The sequence below is a fragment of the Talpa europaea genome (assembly GCF_964194135.1).
Source record: "Talpa europaea genome assembly, chromosome: 11".
In the NCBI taxonomy this organism is placed as follows: domain Eukaryota; kingdom Metazoa; phylum Chordata; class Mammalia; order Eulipotyphla; family Talpidae; genus Talpa; species Talpa europaea.
Window position 1 is genome coordinate 92,448,003 of NC_140078.1, and position 18,926 is coordinate 92,466,928.

An 18,926-nucleotide genomic window follows, 5' to 3' on the forward strand; every position below is an offset into this window, starting at 1 on the left:
CCTTGTGAATGGATTGAGCCAAAGGAAATTCTTATCTCTAAAAGGAAGCGGTCACCACATTTCTGTTTGTGATAGTCTTGGCCAGTTAATATTTCTGTGAAACATTTCTGATGGCAGCGCTGGTACCCTAGAGAGGAGGGAAGAATTGGTCTTGCTCAGTGCACAAAAGGAAAATATCTTTCAGTGAAGTCTGGGCACTGGATAAAAAGACATTTCATGAATGTCATTTTGCCTAAATAAACAGAAGAATCTTCATTATCTTTAGTCCCCTGAAAGTCTGGAAGCTCAGCCACCCCCTTGTGCACGTTATTTTAACATTCCTCCATCTTTTCCTTCAAACTCTAGCTTGAAATCTTCACTCTAAGATGTGTAGATGATGTCTAGCTCCAGTTTCTCTGGCCCTGCTAATCATGTTCAGCCAGTTTTCATTTTGCTCAAAAATGACTGAGAGTGTAGCAGCATAATATTATTTCCTGTGGTTGGGTCTGGTGAAAAATAAAAGGGGGACTTTTAGATAAGGTGTATGGAAATACCGCCATCTACTTTTAGAGATGTTTTTGAATATACATTTCTATCTCAATAATTACTGTTGAGAGTAGAGAGGACTTTGGAGTTTAGAAATTGTAACAACAACTATTATTCTCTCTTAGCAACCACAGACAGGACGAAACAGCTCTCTCTCTCTCTCTTTTTTTTTTTCAACCGGGCTGACACTATAATGCACCATATTGCTTTTCAGATCCCATTTTTAAATCATCTGTACAGATTATAGTGGGACTGAGGACTCTCGGGTATTATTTTCCTCAGATGGGGAAAAAGAGACATAAAACAGGTATGCTCGGAGTATCACTTAACATCACAGGATGGCTGGGTGATGGCATCATACAGACAGGGACGTGGCCTGAGAAGAAACACCCACACGCTGGTCTGGCCTCAGGGCTAGATGCACACTCTACTCTAGATTCAATAAAGGCCAAGAAAATGATAGGGTCTCTTATATGATGCTGTTTGGAAACAAAATCTGAGGGAAAAAACTAACCCCCCACCCTCCTTACCTTTTTCCCCTTTTGCTGGCAGCTTCTGAAATGGGTTGTGGATTGAACAAGTTAGAGAAACGCGATGACAAGAGGCCTGGAAATATCTACTCGACCTTGAAGAGGCCTCAGGTCGAAACCAAGACAGATGTGTCCTATGAGTATCGCTTCCTGGAGTTCACAACCCTGAGTGCTGGTGAGTAAGGGCCGCCCCAGTTCTGTGAGGGGGAGCTGGGACCCCACTCCCAAGGTGGTTCTACCTGGGCAGGGTCTGTAGGCAGCCACCGAATCCCTGCTGGTGGGTCCCTAAAGTATGTCTTGGGGAAGCAGGGGGAGACCAAAAAGGATGGATGTGTCGAAAAGGGCTGCATGTAAAATCCAGATTTTTATGTGAAACCTTTCACTTTTTGAAAGCTAGCAATGATTTAAAATGATGACAAATGAAAATCAAATAGTATACCTTAGTATACCTTGCAGGGGTTGGGGGACACTGGGTGTGGCCCAGGCCCACAACCTGCAGACTCGGTTTCATAGCAAGCCATGTGGGAAAGGAAAATGGGCCTTATCTCTTATGCTGAACCCAGCCCCAGCCCCTTCCTCCTAGGCTTGCTGGCTGCTGGCGTCCTTGGGGAATATTGTCATCACCATCCTCTTACCACACTGATTTGACACCTAAGTCATATGACCAGGCCTCCTTCTCACCCTTTTCATCACCCAGGGTTATTAAAACTACACCCCAAAATGTTTATTTTGTCGCTAATGCATCATGAACAAATCCCAATGCAAAATTATTTGGAGCCTTTGGTCATCATCATTTGTTCGATGAATATTTGCGTGCCATGATTTTCAAGGCATTCTAGAATTAGATGTTCAATCTGGATTGTTAGGAGGCTGAGATCATGGGGGAATTCTTTTTGTATTTTTGATTTTTTTTTTTTTTTTGCATTGGGGCTATATTTCTTTTGTTATTAGAAAGGGTAATTTTTGTTCATCAAAACCTTGATGAATTTTGCCCCTCTCTGTTTTCCCCACGCTTCATTGCCCATGTCGCCTGAATGACTTCTCTCTTGCTGCCTTGTGCTCCAGTTACAGCACCTACAGGTTTGATTGAATGACCTTATGTTTCCTGATGGAATGTTAGGGTAACACTGGAAAAATCCTAACTGCTTTACCTGTTTTTTTTTCTTTTTTTTTTTCTAAAGATTTATTTTTATGCAAGAGCTGGGGTACTGGGCAGAGGCGCGGGAGGGTGAGAGGTTTCACCAGCAACAGAGTAGGGAGCAGAACAGGCAGACTGATGAAATACACTGCTGAGAGGAGCAGCGTGCGCAACAGGAGGGGTCTGCTGCGCCATGTGGGAATCTCCCTGGCTGGCCAGGCATCGAACCCATGCTGCAGAGGCTGCAGACAGCTTCACAGAGCTGCACTCAACCCGCTGTGCCACCGGGGAGGTCCTGCTCTCCCTGTTTCTATCCTTGCCACCTACAGATCACTTAGCGCCTCTGCTTCAAGCCTTGCTGCGGTGCCCTCACATCCAAGTGGCGCCAACTTACTTACCTCTGCCCTCATCTTCCCTCTATTTGTCCTCCATATTCTGCCACTTCATCTTTGCTATTTCTTGAACCCCAGACTGCCTCAGGACCTTTGCACTGCCTGTTCCCTCTGCCTGGAAGTCCTCCAAGATATATACCCCTTGGCTCAAATCCTTAACCCCTTCCCTATGGGACCTTCCTTGTATATCCATTTAAAATTTCTACCTACCCCCCAACTCCCCACCCCTTTCCGCTCTTAATTTTCTCCATAGCACTTCTTACCATCTAATGTGTTTTCTGTTTTGCTTATTGTTATTTATTTTCTTGTTTGTTGTCTGCCTTCCTGTGTGAGAAGATAGAAACCCTTCTAACGAGCACAGGATAGTGCCGCGTGTTTTCTCCTCTGCTGTCTCCTATGTGCTTAGAACAATGCCTGGCACATAATAGATAATAAATATTGTTGATTGTATACTATATATTTATATATCCTCCCTTTTGCAACTTAACTTTGCATAGTAAAGCATGCACCCAGTTTTTCCATGTGTTCCAAAGATAATGATTTAATGGCTGTATATGATTTAATCACCCAACATACCATAATTTATTGGATCTTTAAACTCTTTTGGCCTTTGGGCTGTTATAAGCAATGGTGTACATAAATCTTTGTGTTCATTTCTGATTCTTTCCCCAGGAATTACTGAGTTGAAAGATACTAATGTCAGGACTCTTGATAAACTGCTGAATTGCCCTCTAGATGGGACCCGTTTGTGTAAAACACGAATCTGATTGAGCCAAACCCTTTGGGTCTCTGGACAAATGATGTGGAGGTTCCAGCTGGCGCTCAGGGCTTTCCTCAGCTTGGCTTTGTGCTTCCCGGATACTCCCCACCCTGTCCCCTGGAGCACAGTGTGTGTGGCCCCTGGCGTCACCTGCTCCTCCCCTGGGGTCCTCCCTGCCCAGTGTCCCCACTTCAGCGCAGGCCCCTCCTCTGTCCTGGGCCTCACAGAATTCCACCCCCATCGCTGTGAAATGGCTCTTCCTTGACATCCGTCACATCCTGTTTTCTGCAAATTCCTCTTTTCTGCACATCTATGATTTGTCCATAACCATCCTCATGACACTTTTATTGCATCATCTATTAAACTTATTGGTACTTACTTGAGGGCTTACCAAGCCTTGTTCATCTTTCTGTTCATGCTTCCTAGCTGAGAATAGCGTGTTCTGAATAGTTGGATTCGAATAAACCTTCAAAGTAAACATTGTGTAGGCTTACTTGTTCCCCTGGGGGCCACCCCAGTTTCCAGACTGGAGCCAACATATGTGAAGAGCCTTCTGTGTGCCAAGTTCTGTTCTGGACCATCATATTCCTGATCTCATTTTCTCCCTAATTTTTTGACTTTACCACAGTATAATTGAGGTATACTGTACTCTATACTCTAGTTACTCACAGTCTTCCAACTCATGAAACCATCATCAAGAGAGAGGACAGATCCATCACCCTCAAAAGTTTCTTCATGCTCCTTTGCAATCCCACTTAATTCAGCCCTCTTTCCCCAGATAATGCTTTCTGACACCTTTTTTTGCCCCTCACTTTGCTTTCTAGAATTTCTATAAATGGAATCAGATAGTATATACTCTTTTTTTTTTCCCCCCTCCACTCAGCCTATTTATTTTGAGACTCGCTTTTGTCATCTGGTGTGTCAGTAGATTATTCCTGTTTTGTTGCTGAGTTGTAGTTCATTGTATGGTCACACCATGGTTTCTTTCCCATTCACCTGTTGATGGTCATCTGAGTAATTTCCGGTTTTTGACTCTCACATTGTTGTAGATGTTCATCTTTGTGTGGCTTCTTATGTCATCTTGTCCTCACAGTAACTCAGAGAGGTCTTTCCCTTTTTCAGATGAGGAAATGGAAGCTCGGAGAAGTTAAGTAACTTTGGTAATAAGGCAGTGCTCAGAAGTGACTGGGGCAGAATTTGAACCCAGATCTCTTAGGCATCAAAGTTCTTGTGCTTTATAAAGTGCGAGGTGCTAGACAAATAGGCATTACCTCCAGTTAGAATATTCTTGTTAGAAAACTTGTTCTTCATCACACAGAGGGACTTTAGAATATTCCTCTTCCATAAGGTTTTGACCAGAGAAGATTTTTAAAAGCACTGAATATGCTTATTTTTCTATACAGAAAATGCTCATCTTACTCTTTAACAAATTTCAGCTTGGGGAAAAGGTATTGACCACTTCCACCTGGTGGCTTAGGTGGGAAGGGATCACATGCATTAAATCAGAGGTGGCACCATTTTATTAGCCCCTGGCTTGAAGCTCACTGCCACTGCAGATGCTACTGGAACATGCAGCCTCACTTGCAGGGCTGGCAGAGGCAGAAAGCAGCAGGAATCCCACAGTGTGGCACAGAAGCTGCCAAAAATCTCAGTTTGGGGTGATTTGAGTGGGTCTTAAATTTTCAATTAACTCTGGTCACTGAAGAATGAACCTGCCCTTTCATGGGTTTCATTGCAGACAGAGGCCCATAAAGCATCACAATTTCTGCAAAACGGCACCTCATTATCCCTTTTATGTGTGCATTTTGCCAACTCCTCTGTGCCAGGCCACTCTGACATCACTTGAAAGCTACCTGCAGCAGCTCCATGGGAAGCAACTGTGTTTTTCACATGCTTGGTATGGGAATTGTTGGTCCCGTGAGGCTTGGTCCTTGCTTCAATTATCTAGGCCTGTGCTGTCCAGCCACAAGACTGTTTCCATGTAATAATTCCTTAGAATTAAGTAAAATAAAAGGTTCAGGTCCTCTGTCATACTAGTCACACTTCAGTGGCCACCTGGGCTGGTGGTCACTAGGTAGGACCGTCATCCAGGGAAGTTCTCTGGACAGCTCTGCTCTCATCTGTTTTCAAGGGCAGACAACGGAGTTTCAGGTCAGAATCTGCATCTATAATTCAGAATAATGTGTCATTTTGTCCTGAGAGTTTGCCCTTGGGTTCTCACTGAGACCAGAGGGTGACAGTTCATTGATTCCACAGTATTTATTGAATGTCAGCCTGGGGCTGGAAGGTGTGACCCAGACAGGAGATGATCCTGGCTGTCTTAGCTTGAGCTGCCATGATATGGGGCCACATGGCTGGGCTCTGTGACACTTCTCTTCCTGCGTCCTCACCAAGGGGAGGAACAGAGCAAGAGATCTTTCTGTTCTTAGGATGCTCATTCGGTGGGTTAGGGACCCACCCTTATGACCTCATTTAACCTCAATTACTCCCTTCCTCCAAATATAGTCGCATAGGGTATTAGGATTTTACAGTTGAATTTTGAAAGGACATAATTCAGCTTCTAAGGCACTGGTCTATTCCACTTGTCTAGAATGATTCAGAATCTCTTTTGGCAACCAGGTGATTGTTGTGCTTGATGCTAGATTGATGGTTGTAGAGGGGATGTGGTTACACCCCCTCCCCATCTTGTTGGGGAAGGGGGTCATGAAAGAGAAAGAAGGCTTGTGATCTGTAGGTGAACTTGGTATTAGCCAGGCAAGGGATGGGCAAATATGTGGGTGGAAGGAGATCTTTACAGGCAAAGGAGACAGCCTATGGGAGAGACCAGAATCCAGAGCAACATTGCATATATGAGAGGTTGTGGGAAGTTCCCTTTGGTTGGAATGTGACCTTTGGGAGAAGTTAGTGGGAACCAGATAAGTAATGGTCTTAGCTCTTGAACTGTGGAGTATAGACTCTCAAGAGCACTGAAGGTTTTTAAGGTGGGGAGAGGATGGGTGATATGATATCATTTACTTTCTGAAAAGACTGCCCTGGGTTCAAAATGAGGAAGGATGGAAGGGGTAAAACTTACGGAGAGGAAATAGTGTAGAAGCTATTGCAGTTAAGGGATGAAGATAGCATCATCCAAGGTAGTGGCAGTGGGGACAGGAGAAGTGGATATTATCAGGAGAGGTTAGGAGGTCATCTTGGGGACTGACTGGTAGATTAAGGACAGCAGATGGTTGAGGAGGTGGGTTTTCTGGGTCCTGGAAGGCTGGCGTGAGGGTCACACAGCGGATCCTCTGATGCTGCTCTAAGGCATTTTCAAATAATGCTCTCACTCAATCTTCCAACTAACCCTGGGAACCAGAGAAAAGGTATTATTTCTCTCTTGGAAGAGAAAATTGCCTTGACAGGTAGTAAGTACTAAGTAGGACCAGAATCCAGGATTTTTCTAGTGAATACAAAAGAGAGCTCAGTGCCAACCTGTCACTCCTACTGAATGGTATCTTGGTGTATTTGTTTAAATAACTTTATTGAGGTGCAATTTATATACAATAAAGTATACACAGATTTTAAGCGTATGCTTTGATGAGTTTTGATAAATGTAAACACTTGTGCAACAACACCACAGTCAAGTCATAGAACTTCCCTGTCATTCCAGAAATTTCCCTCATGCCTCTCCCTCCCCTTGCCCAGACAATTGCTGATCTGCTTTCCATCATCGTGGATTAGTTTTGTTTCTTTTAGGATCACCTCTGAATGGGATCCCACAGCATGTATTGTCCTGTGTCTGACTTCTCTGACTCAACCTCACGCCCGTGTGGTTGGTCTGTGCTGGTGTTTGTACCAGGAGCTCCCCCTCCGTTCTGTGTAGCCGTTTGGATGAGCCACCACATGTGATTCATTGTCCTGTTCAATATCCGGGCTGTTCCCAGTTTGTGGCCATTATGAAAACCACTGCTATGAACCTTTATGAAAAACTCTTCTGCAGACACAACTTCGCATTTCTTTGGGGTAGATATGTGGATGGGATTGCTGGGTTGTTTGGTAAATGCGTGTTCATCTTTGTAAGAAACTGCCCAAGTGATTGCTGAAGGAGTCAGACCCTTTGACCCTTTCTGCAACAATGTGTGAGTTAATGGCTTCATTTTTTTTTTTTTACATGAGAAAATGTTTGCATTATTGGAGCTACAATTATTTAGCATCTAGTGTTGTATTAATCCACTTTAAACCAACTAACAACAGTCTCATGAAGGGGGTAGAGTTATCACGTCCATGGTATAAAGGAATAAAGATCTTGAGTTGGGAGAAGTCATAAAACTAACTTGCCCTCCACCCCAACCTGCTGGGTGATTCTAGCAACTCCCCATCCAGGGGCTGAGCTTGGGGATCTCTTGGCTCCTGCATCTCCCATGCACAGTCAGGTTGACAATAAATCAGAGGGCTTCACCAGGCGCAAGTTGGAAAGTGACTTATGCCCCATTGCATGTCTCCACCAAGCTTCTCTTGTGCCTCTTAAATACTTGCTTAAGAAACATTCCCAGCACACATGTTACAATTTCTAGGATCAATTCCCATCACCACATTTTTAAAATTCCCATCTTTGTGGTTTTCCTGTCTTAAGAGGTCTTTAAGAACTGACCTTTGGGATTTTTTAGCTTTAACACAGAGCTGACCAGGCTCCTACTTGGGTTTTGGCTGCCAGCATGTTAGCCTTAAGCTCTGTATATGAATTTTGGGTGGTCGTGATAACACAGGGGGACAGTCCTTATCCCAAACATGCGTGTCATGCAGTAACTCACTGAAGGGTCCAGTTTAACTTAATTTCCAGCCTGGAGAGCCTTGGCCCTGAACACTGCAGAAGCAGCTAATAATCATGGGTGACTGAAGTTGTCCCTTCACCTCTCTTTATAGGTAGGGAAAAGATTTAAAAAGATGGGCCATAATTTATCCTAAGGTCTAAAAATTTACAGATTCAAGTCGTGGGAGACTAATCACTCGTTTTCAGTCCTGGCACTTTAGCCGATGTGATGTCAGAGTTCACGAGTGGAGGTGAGTTAGGCATACTCCTCGGTATCACCCCAAGTTACGGTCATCTCCGGAGAAAGGCTTTAGAGCTAATCCTGTCTTTAAAGCTGCGGTTCTCAACCTGAGGGTGAGTCAGAACCAGGTGGAGGGCTCTTTGAAACACAGAATCCCAGTCCCAGCACCTGAGTTTCTGACTCATTATGTGGGGGGCAAGAATTTCCATATATTCCCACATGTTGCTGATATTGCTGGTGTGGAGATGACGCTTTGAGAAGCTTCAAAGACCAAAGGGAGGGCATATTCCTTTCACCTCAGTAGAGATGGCAGGAAAAAAGATACTGGCATGAATTTTTAAGTATAAAATAAATTCAGTACTTACACACCTACCTATATGTTGGGATGGACTCATAAGTTATTTCCTTGAAGAGACTTGTAATCAATTGAGAAGGACAGGCCATATCTCTAAAGCACAGAGCATACCAGCTGGCACGGTGGTTCTCACACTTAGAAAATTCCCGTGTCTGTTTTGTGTTTCTTCAAGCACAGGCCTGCAGTCCCTCATGCTCTGGGCTACCCTGGAACTGCCCCCAACGTGTGACAGAGGCTCATCACCTGTCTGCTACCACTGATGGTGAAGTGGTACCCGTCCCCTTAGCCACAGGCCATACAACTTGCCCTTGAATAGTAAAAATGAATTTTTCTAATCTCTTGCATCTGGGTTGTTACCTGAACATTTGTCACTTCTAACACTCCATCCAAAGCTAAAATTAAATTAAAAAGTGTCACATTTAGTGGGGAAAAAATACCTTGCCCAGACTGTACCTCTGACCAGTTAAGGCCCCCAGGGAGGCGGGGGATGCCCGTGTGCAGCCCTGCTGGAGACCAGTAACCAGGCATTTGTGCAGTACCAGGGGTTTGGGGTCAACATGGGGACCCCACCTGGTGACCCTCTGGTAGGTCACAGTCTCCTGAGGGTTTGTACCTTTAGCCTTTGGGCTAAGTGTGTCACCTGTGGGTCACCTTCCACCCCCCGGGAGGGGTTTCTTTACCCAGAGTGCTGAGTGCAAGTGACATGACCTGGCATAGCTGGTCAGAGGCCTGGCATTCGGCAGGCTGTAAGGACCAGCCATGCTGAGGGCTGAGCCTCAGGGAAGGCCTGGTGGAGGCAGGCAAAGCTTTTCTTGGACCTGGAAGGAGAGGGAAGACCCAGATCAAAATTGGGGGACTATGGGGGCAAGGAAAGTGCCAAAGCTGAGGGGTGAGGGCAGATCTGGAGTTCCATTTCAGGAAGTGTCAGCAGGTTCCTGGTGACTATTGTGGTCCTGGGAGGGACCCAGTCTGAGAAGTGTTGACTCTGCTGATGGACCACCCCTTAAGTTTTGAAGGTGCGCTGTGTCAACAGAGTGTCTCCCAGGGACAGCCAGGCTTCACTTATAACTGGGATAGGGAGGACTCAGGCAAGGAGGGTGTTTGTGGCTGCTGGTGGAGACTGACTGCCCAAGAACTAGCCCAATGGTTTGCATTTCTTAGTATTAGCAGCACCACCACCTGGGAACTAGCTGGAAAGGCAAAATCTGGGGCCCATCCCCAGACCAAAAGAACCACACCCTCCAGGAGTAGGGAACTCTCCAGGCTATGCTCTAACAAGCCCGTTGGGTGACTCTGGTGTTGCCACAACTGGTCTAACAGGCACCAGGGAACGCGGAGCACCCCGAGGGCAGATACAGTGGGGACGAGAGGCTGTGTGGATAGGAATGAGTCTGCAAAGCGGTTGGCAGGCTCAGATGAAGGGTAAGGAATGAGAGGTGGGTTTAGGGGACAGTTTCTTGCTGTTAACAGGTTTGCAGCCAATGCTCTGGGGTCTGCTGACACCTCCATCTTGATTCAGGGGCCTTGGCTGGTGAATGTTGTGCCCTTCCCACTTAGCCAGGGCAAGGGGGGGTGTCACCTGGCTCTGCCCAGCACACCCAGGACATATTGGGGATCCAGTTACATCCCCAGCTTCCAGATAAGCCTTTATTTTCAGTTACACACTCATTGTGTGGCGCTCTAGCAGCTGTGCCTTAGAAGCAGGCCTACAGGCGGTGCCCGGCACTTACAGGCTCGGCCTCTTGGGCTGTCTTCTGGAAACTTTTGCTTGATGGGATCTCTCTACTTCTGTTCCTTCCATCTCCATTGCCCTTGTCTCATCTTTTGCCTTGCCAGGCTGACCAGGCCCCATAGAAATGACCTAGAGTTAACCACCTAGAACAAGTGTTAATGGGCTGAGCTTGCATCTGTGAATTATCAGAGAGTTGGCCTGGAGTGACACCTGCCTGCCCGTTGCCTGCAGGTGTGCAACCCCATTACAAAGAAACCCAATGTAGGAATCTATGGAAAGAAAGGAAAAGAATGGGGGAAGGGGGTGGTTATTTGCATTACAGGAGGATTCTTAGTTTAAAGTGGTTTTCACCATGGGGTCCCTTTAGATGGCGCCTCAAGTGCCCTGAAGTGTTTGTTTTGCCATCCTTAATGAGGTATTTATTTTCTCTTTCTGAATATGATACCTGCAGCTTTAGAACATAACATTCATCTATAACATTTGTGGCTCTTCAGCAGAATTGAATGTATGTCACGGATGTTGATAGCATTTTTTTCTCAGATTAAAACAACCAACCAACTAACCTTGGAACAAGATGGCAGAAGCCACATAGGAGGTGGGTAATGAAGGCAGGCCCCAAGCATCTTAATAATGTTACAGCATAAAGCAGGGGGTCCCCTGGTCTGAGTTTAGGGGTGACTTCTCAGCTCTCCCAAATCTCAAGCTCAGCCCAAAGGAACAGTCTCCCTCTATAGCCCTTAATCCTATCAGCAGAAGGGCGGTTCTGGTCTTGTGCCCTGTCTTGGGTTACAGAGGACCACACCCCACCCCAGATGGGGAGGTCTGACAAGGGCAGGGGCTGAATGATAATGATGAAAATATTATTGTTAATAGCAGCAACTGTAATAATAGCTGATGTGCCAGGCACCATGCTGAGGGTAAATTAAGACTCTCAGGTTCTTGATTTCACAGATAGGGAAGGAGTCTCAGAGAGTTTACCCAGCACACCCATGGTCACACAGCAAATATGTGATGAGGCTAGAATCAGATTTCAGACCTGCCTTCTTCAGAACCTTTGCTCTCAGACAGTGTTAACTGTGCCAAAGGTCTCTCAGAGACAGCTTCAAGATTTGCTTGGTTCTGATCTGTCATTTGAAGACCCCAAATATGACAGCCCTCCCTTTGATTGAGACCTCTTGTGGGGAGAACGTACCTATGTGCTTGGTGAGTCCTAGGTGATGGGGATGAAAATGACAACTGAGAGGTGTGCTGTATGGGTGGCCACAAAATCATTTCAACCCTCTAGGTGATTTTCAGTCCTTTTAGAAATGGGGCGGCTCAGTCTAGGGGGGCCCTGATTACACTGAGGCTGGCACTTGAACTACATTGGTCCTGTGTGTTGGGTGGCTGCCCAGCCCCCACAATGGCTGTTGGGTGGAAACCACATTAAGGCACCCTACCCGCCATGTTGGGGACCACTTTTGTCATGAATGTTGGTTAATGGCCCACTGGGGTGTGGTGTAGGCTTCCATTTGTTGCTGGTTTCGAAATGGGGCCGTTGACCTCTAGCTCAGATTTAGAAGGCCGAGTCTGAACTTGGGTACATGTGGACGTCTGCCACTTAGTCCCAGCTCTGTCACTGTGCCACTCTTGGCGCCTGTCCTGTACTGACTGTAGACTTCTCTACTGAAAATAGTGCTGGGGGTTGAGGACATTTTTCTTTCCTAGAAAATCGCTCCTTGCTCCTCTAGGTAGCACTGACTTCTGTGAAACCATCTGTTCCTTCCCATATAATTTCCAGGCTATTAGATTAAACCATTTTTTCCTGACCCACTTTTGGCTTCTGTTTCCTTTCACTGTTCATTAATAAATCGCGTAGCCGAGTTTTCATGGAGTGTGTGCGTGTGTATATATTTATTTAATTTCAGTTTGGGCAACAGCAATTGTTGGGTGCTGTGAATTGATTTAATTTCCTCCCCGTCTTTCATTTTGTTTTCAGTTTCTGTAATTGATAAGAGTTGGTTGTGTATTCTTGTTTTTTAAGACTCATGAAAGGAAGTCAGTGGCATGAGTTATGAGTTGAGGTTCTGATTGGGAGGGGTGCTAAAACCAGACCCTGTTTTTAAACAGAAAATGCAAAGAATGGTAAGGAAATAGGTTTCCATAAAGCATGTGTCACAGCTGATAACTCTGCTTTTACAGTTTGTGGGGATTTTTGAAGATAAATGAGATAATCTGTGTGACATGGCTTTAAGCTTTTCTTAGCAAAACTGCTATATCCATCTTCTGTTTTGTTGCATTTGATAATACAACTAAGTATGCCCTTAGTGCTAATGTTATTGTTAAATATTCACTAATGGAGGTAATAAGATTAGATCTAAGAGGAAATGGCATTTTCTTAACAAAAACTCTTTTTGCTCTTTTCCCAGCTATTCCACATCCAGACCAAACAATGACACTTAATCTTGTGTGAAAATGGACTCAGGTGTGTGTGTGTATGTGTGTGTGTGTGTGTGTGTGTGTGTGTTTGTAGGTGGTAAATTTCAGCAACTTAACACTGCCTTTGGTAAAATGAAATTCCTTGGTGATGACTGTTATCTGTCAAAGCAAAACCAAATTATTTTTCTGCAGGGATTCATAAAAGCAACACTGCAGTCATGGTAATAATTTCTGTCTTAATTTGGTTAAGACACAACAGAAAACAAGTGAATGTTCTATGCACCCTACAAATGGTCATTATTAGCGGTATTGCTCCCAAGAGTTTTTCTAAAGGGTCATTATCCATACTTTGGCCAGACCTCACTTGTGCTGCAGAAGAAAGGAAAGCTGGTGAATTTTTTCCATAATATTTTTAAAAGCACTTTTGGTGTGAAAAGGTAGGTGATTCTGGCTTCAAGGTGCAGGTCACAACCACAATGTCTAGAAAGTCCTTTCCTCTCCTCTGTGTCGCACATCTGCCTTTAACTGGTCTTCATTTTCAGGTCAGATCTCTTGACAAATAAAAATTACATAGGCAGTGGGTACCTGCTACACTTAGCAGATGAGATTTTTTTCCATTCTATTGCACTTTTCAGGTGCATCCATGTAATTTATTAGGAGGAGGCTCTGTGTTATTTTGACAGCCTTATTGGGCCCTCTGAAAAGAGGAAGAGGATTATTGCAGTCGGGCATCCCAGGTGTAAACTCAGAGCTGCTCGGTAAGCATGAGTACAATATGGCACCATATGGAATACATGTTGCTTTTGATGCAAGATTGGTAATATATTCCAAAGGGAGCTGGCATACTTGGTGGGGTCATCTTTTCTGAATGGAGAAAGCAGTCTTGTCTGACAGGGTTATTCAACAAAATTAATTCATTGGATATTTATTGATTGCCTGCCCTTTCTCAGGCTCCAGACTGGGCATGCAAAGGTAAACAAGATGGTGAGGGCTCTCAAGGTAGGAACCAGTGTCTAAACCATTTGTTTCATCCAATTCTAAAGTTAATACCCTTGACCATTGTCTGTTTCCTGTGCCTTGGAGCCAGTCCAGTGTAGAGTCTGTGTGTTACCCTGTCTTAACTTCCCATGGTTTATCTTTGACATGGTGGGTCCTATGTGGCTGGAGATTTGTCTGCTGTTTGGTAGGTACAGGGAGGCCTTGGAAATCCTAGACTGGTCTGGTCCCTGGGCCCACCAGACTGTAGCTTGGAAACCCCCTGGGTCAGTATACCAATCAGCCCAGCTCCCTGGGAGTGAGGGACTGTGATGGGCTGCTCACCCCCACAGGCAGAGCTTTGGGGGGTCTTAACAGATGCATCCAAGTGCCCTGGCCCTGTGCTCCCAGGATTTCAGTCCCAGGGGCTGTTTTGGTGAGAAATGATTTGTTCGGCTACAGTGAGATGAAACTTCTGAACAAAAAGTTACTGCTACATCTTCTGGGCTGAGATAATGCCAGAAAGATGAGTAGCCACGGGGAGAAGAGGGGCAGAAAGGGCTTTGCAGATTGCTTTGCTTATTCCCCGAACTGGGCCCAGCTGCTCCTCCCTTACCGCTGTTTTCTTGCCAATCTGGAAACTGTCAATGAAAACAAAAACTTGGTCGTATTTCTTCTACTGGGTAGTTTCTTACTGTGGACTTCAGAGAAATGAATTAGACCAAAATAACAAAAATCCAAGAAAGCTTATCTTTTCTCCTAATCTTATCCTTTACTTTCTTTACTAGTGAGTGAGAAGTCAGAAGTGGCTAAAGGCAGTGGTGGGGGCCAGTGCCCCAGAGAGGGGAGCCAGCCAAGCTGGGGGAATGATGGACGGATGTCGGAGCTGGGAGCCAAGTTAAGTGGGGTAACTTGAAACCCAAGTTTTTTGTGCTTCTTAGATATGTGATATTGAGCAGCCTGTGGGCATCCCCTTGGTGGCCCTGGTGACCCCCAGGGGTCATCAGCCCTGCCCCTGAGTGTGGGTGGGCCTAGTGATTTGCTTCTAGCAAAGACAAGGCAGCAAAGTGTTGGGATGCAGTTACACAGAGATGGTGGCTTCCATCTTGGATTTCCTCTTATCCTCTTGCTCAGTCCCTTTGAGGGACACCAGCTGCCATTGGGCTGTCCGTGCCCAATGGAGAGACCCCCAAGGCATGGAGCTAAGGGGGTCTTCTGCTCGGTTCTCACCCAGCAGTGCTGGGTGACCCGAGTCCTGGCATACCACATGCAGTAGCTGGGAAGTGGGCCCTTCCCCCAGGTCCCTGTGGCCCTGCCAGATGCCTGATGCCACAGTGTGGAGAGGCCTTGAGCCAGCAGCCTTGAACCAGCTCAGCTGCTGGCTTCCTGATACACAGAAACTGTGAGGTCGTAGATATTCGTTGTTTTAAGCTGCTAGGTTTTGGGGTAATTTTTCACACACAACCGGATAGCTGATATAGGCAGTTAAAAGCCTTGTTATAAGCCTTGCCCCACTGCCAGAGGCAGCATGGTGGAATGTTTGAGAGAAAAGATTCTTGAGCCTGACTTCAAATTCCAGCTCTGCCACTTATTAGCTGTGTGACCGTGGGAACGTCACTTAACCTCTCTGTGCCTCAGTTTCTTCCTCTGTAAATGGAAGATGTAGTTCTTGATTTCCAGCCTATGTATTCCAGGAAGATGAGCCAGAAAGGAGGTAGAAATGGGATTTAGTGGGCACAATCCACGGTTTTTGCTCAGTGGGTAGGAAGAAGGGGCCACATTAGTTGTGTTTGTGACTCTCTCAAGCCTCTTAAACTCCTATATCAGGAGGCTCCCAGGGGAGAGGGGTGTTAGAGGGGAAGGGACAGCCAGCACCGCACACCTGAGGGATGGGTGTGCTCAGACACCACCGACTGGAGGAATTCCCTGCAGCGCTCTGCTAGTCTGGAAGCAAAGCACCATTGCCTATTGTTTCCATCATCATCCCATCTCCAGGCCACGAGCTGTGTCCTTAGCAGCTCTCTGTCATTTCATGCCACAGGCCTTGCTGAGCAGAATGCATCTCTTCTCAAGACTAAATTATATGTTTAAGAAAAGCCTTCTGCTTCGACCAGTTATTCATCAACTGATGGAAATTGCTATGCCTGGCTTCCCACTGCGGAAGTCAAGATTTGTGACATTTAAACATATTGATGAAATGCAAATGTCCTGTGGTTTGCCTTCCACAAGGCCCGGCCCCCAGATAAATAAATGGCAGAGATGGAGTTCTAAGGGATGGGCCTCTAAAGCCTGCTGTTAAACTTCACCGGGTGCCAGCAGCGGGTACTTGGGCAGTAGAAATGCGGTTCACCTCTTCCCAAATGACCGAAAAGGCCTATTGTGGGCTGTTTACTTACAGATACAGCTAGATTGTTTCTCGCTCCCTTAAAAAAAAAAGCAAAAACAAAATTAGGTTTATCTAATTTAGTTCCACTACTCTAAAAATAAACATCAAATTTTTACCAAGGGAAAGAAAAATATAAATGCTACTGGCTCAATTTTTGAGAGTTTTGTGTCTTCTGCTGTTTGCACTTTCTGTCCTCTCTAGCAAGAAAATAAAATTGCATTCGATTGACATGTTCTCCTGCTGGGAGCCCAAGATATATTACACCCTTTCTGTGTGTTCCTGCTTGTGATGAAACGTTGGAAAATCTCTGACAACCTTAAAGGAGATACGCGCTGGCAATTTATCCAGCATCAGAAGGAATAGAATAATTTACTCATTTTTCCGCATTAAAGAAACACCATCAGAGTTGAGGCATCTGATGCCTTGTGAACATGAGGGCACTTAATGGAGAGGCCATTAATAATTTACCTTAATAATGTAATAGTTGCCATTTTTGTGACCAAAAATATGTTTCAACTCCTGCTTTATGGATGAAAAGTAGGATCAATTAATATTGAGTGATGGCAGCCTCCCTGCGGAGAGAAAATGGGAAATCTTGGTGTCGTCATCCGCCTTGTGACTAAGAAATCGCTTTTCTTAATTGTATGGAACAGAGAAACCCAGAGGGATGTAATTCATTTCTCTCCAGCTTGAGATGTAAATTGAAAGTAAAGAAAAATAACCATATGCCAGAGAGGGGACATGAAGGCAGCTGCTGGGCTTTGTCTGACTTGCAGGGTTGGCTGGAAGCAAGGGGACCGCTTTCCACTGTGGTGGAGTCTCCTTGGATGATGACTTTGCTGCCAGGACCTCTGGTGTCACGTGACCACGGTGCACTCTGATGGCATTGTGGAGCCTGGAAGACTCTGCTCCCAGATCTCTGCTCATTCTCCCCCTCATGTATCTGCTTAAATGCCTCTGTCTCTGGGAGCCACTGTCCTGCCTAGTACAGCCCCATTCACTTCCAGCCTTTACTTCCTGCCTTATTCATGGAACTTGTCATCATCTGAAATCATACCATTTTATGGCTTTGTTGTTATTTATGGTGTCCCCCAGCCATACGCTATGGTCCACAAAGGCATGACTTTGCTTTGCTCACTGCTAAGCTCTCTGAGCCTGAGCGCTGGGGGCACTTGTTGAATGGATGGATGGATAGGTGGTTGGGTGGATGGATGGTTGGATGGGTAGATGGATAATGTAAAGCTCCATTATGTAGGATAATTGAAAAACTCCTGCATGCTCGCACCAGCCTTCTTTATAGGATATTGACTTCAAGCAGTCTGAGCTGATCCTGAGAAAGTAGTTTGGTGTCATGTCCTTATATAGCTGTGCCAAGAGTGGAAGGTCCAGAAATAACCCTCCTATTGTCATCATTACAGACCTTCTGTAATATGATCTCAGGAACCTGTATGTCCTCACAGGTCCTACTTTGTTCACTGCCTTCTTCCTCGTTGGAGCTTATGCATGTTGAGGATAAAGGCCATTTCTAGCTCATTGGTTGCTCTGTCCTCAGCATCTACCTCTGAACTATATGAGCTACTTCTGGGAGTATGGGAAGGTGCTGGAGGTTGGGACCAGCTGCAATCAGAAGTTTCTTTCCCCCTCTCTGGCCATCTAATCTTCTCTTAGAGCCCCCTCTGACAGGACCAGCAGGAAGTCAGCTGAGGCAGGAGGAATGAAGTTTGCAGAGTCCTCCCTGAGATTCATTTTATGGCAACAGTCCAGTTTCCCCTTAGAAATCCAGCTCACTCGCCCTTAGCAATCCAGCACAGTAACCACCTGCTTTGCCTTTTATTTCTGTAGCATCCTTAATCCAAAATGGCCATGGGCAACCTCAACTTACAGTTCATTGAAACCTTTGTGGTGTGGTCACTGGAAACACTCGCCCCTTGGGAACCGAGACCTCCGAGCCAGTAGATCCCGAAGTCATTCAGCCAAGTCAGATGCAGAGGGCAGAGAAGCCAGCCCCCTTGCACCTCTGGTTGTACCCTGTGTGTTCATAGGGTGGAAGAAATAGAACTGATTCCATTTATGTTCTTTCCTAAAAGAGTGAACTCCAGCTTGTCAGAATGTTGTCCCCTAACTGGCTCCTTGGGGAGTGTTGGCCCATCAGATGGTGCTTTTTAAGAAATGTGCAGAATTTTGCAAACACACTGGTGACAGAGGCTCTTGTAACGTGAACATTGCCTTTGTGCTGAATCGGTGGCTTCAGAATTGCTTTGGGTGAGGTGCACTCTTTGCTCTACGGTGGCTTCAGAATTGCTTTGGGTGAGGTGCACTCTTTGCTCTACTTCTTGGATACATAAAAATAGCCATCGGGTTCCCCTCAACTCCAGGCTATTGTCCCCAGCTTCGCTTATCACCCCAGGGGTGTGCTGGCATCTTGCTCGTGACCTCAGGATCAGCCTGTGTTTATGTTGGAAGGAGAAGGTGAATAGTGGCACCATTAACTGATTAATCAGTGACGATTTATCAGTGACGATTTATCAGTCCTTCACCCTGCACATCAGGGAAAATTGCTGGTGGAGTGATTAAAAACATGGGCTTTGGTGGACATGCACCTGTGTGAGGCCTGCAGACCTGTTGGAGACCTGTCTCTCCTTCACTCTGTGACCTCCTCTGGGTGTCCTAGTGCCTCTGGGTCTCAGT

The 18,926-nt window shown here is 45.7% G+C and overlaps 1 protein-coding gene across 1 annotated transcript in view; it reads left to right on the forward strand.

Annotated features, from left to right (window-relative positions):
* Positions 1–959: 959 nt before the first annotated feature.
* Positions 960–18,926, forward strand: part of RFTN1 (raftlin, lipid raft linker 1) — a gene marked incomplete at its 3' end in the record, with an annotated part of 152,305 nt that continues 134,338 nt past the window's right edge. Inside the window, exon 1 of the mRNA XM_084247812.1 lies at positions 960–1,230. Coding sequence (XP_084103938.1) covers positions 1,086–1,230 — 145 coding nt within the window. The 5' untranslated portion in view covers positions 960–1,085. The remainder of the gene's footprint in view (positions 1,231–18,926) is intronic.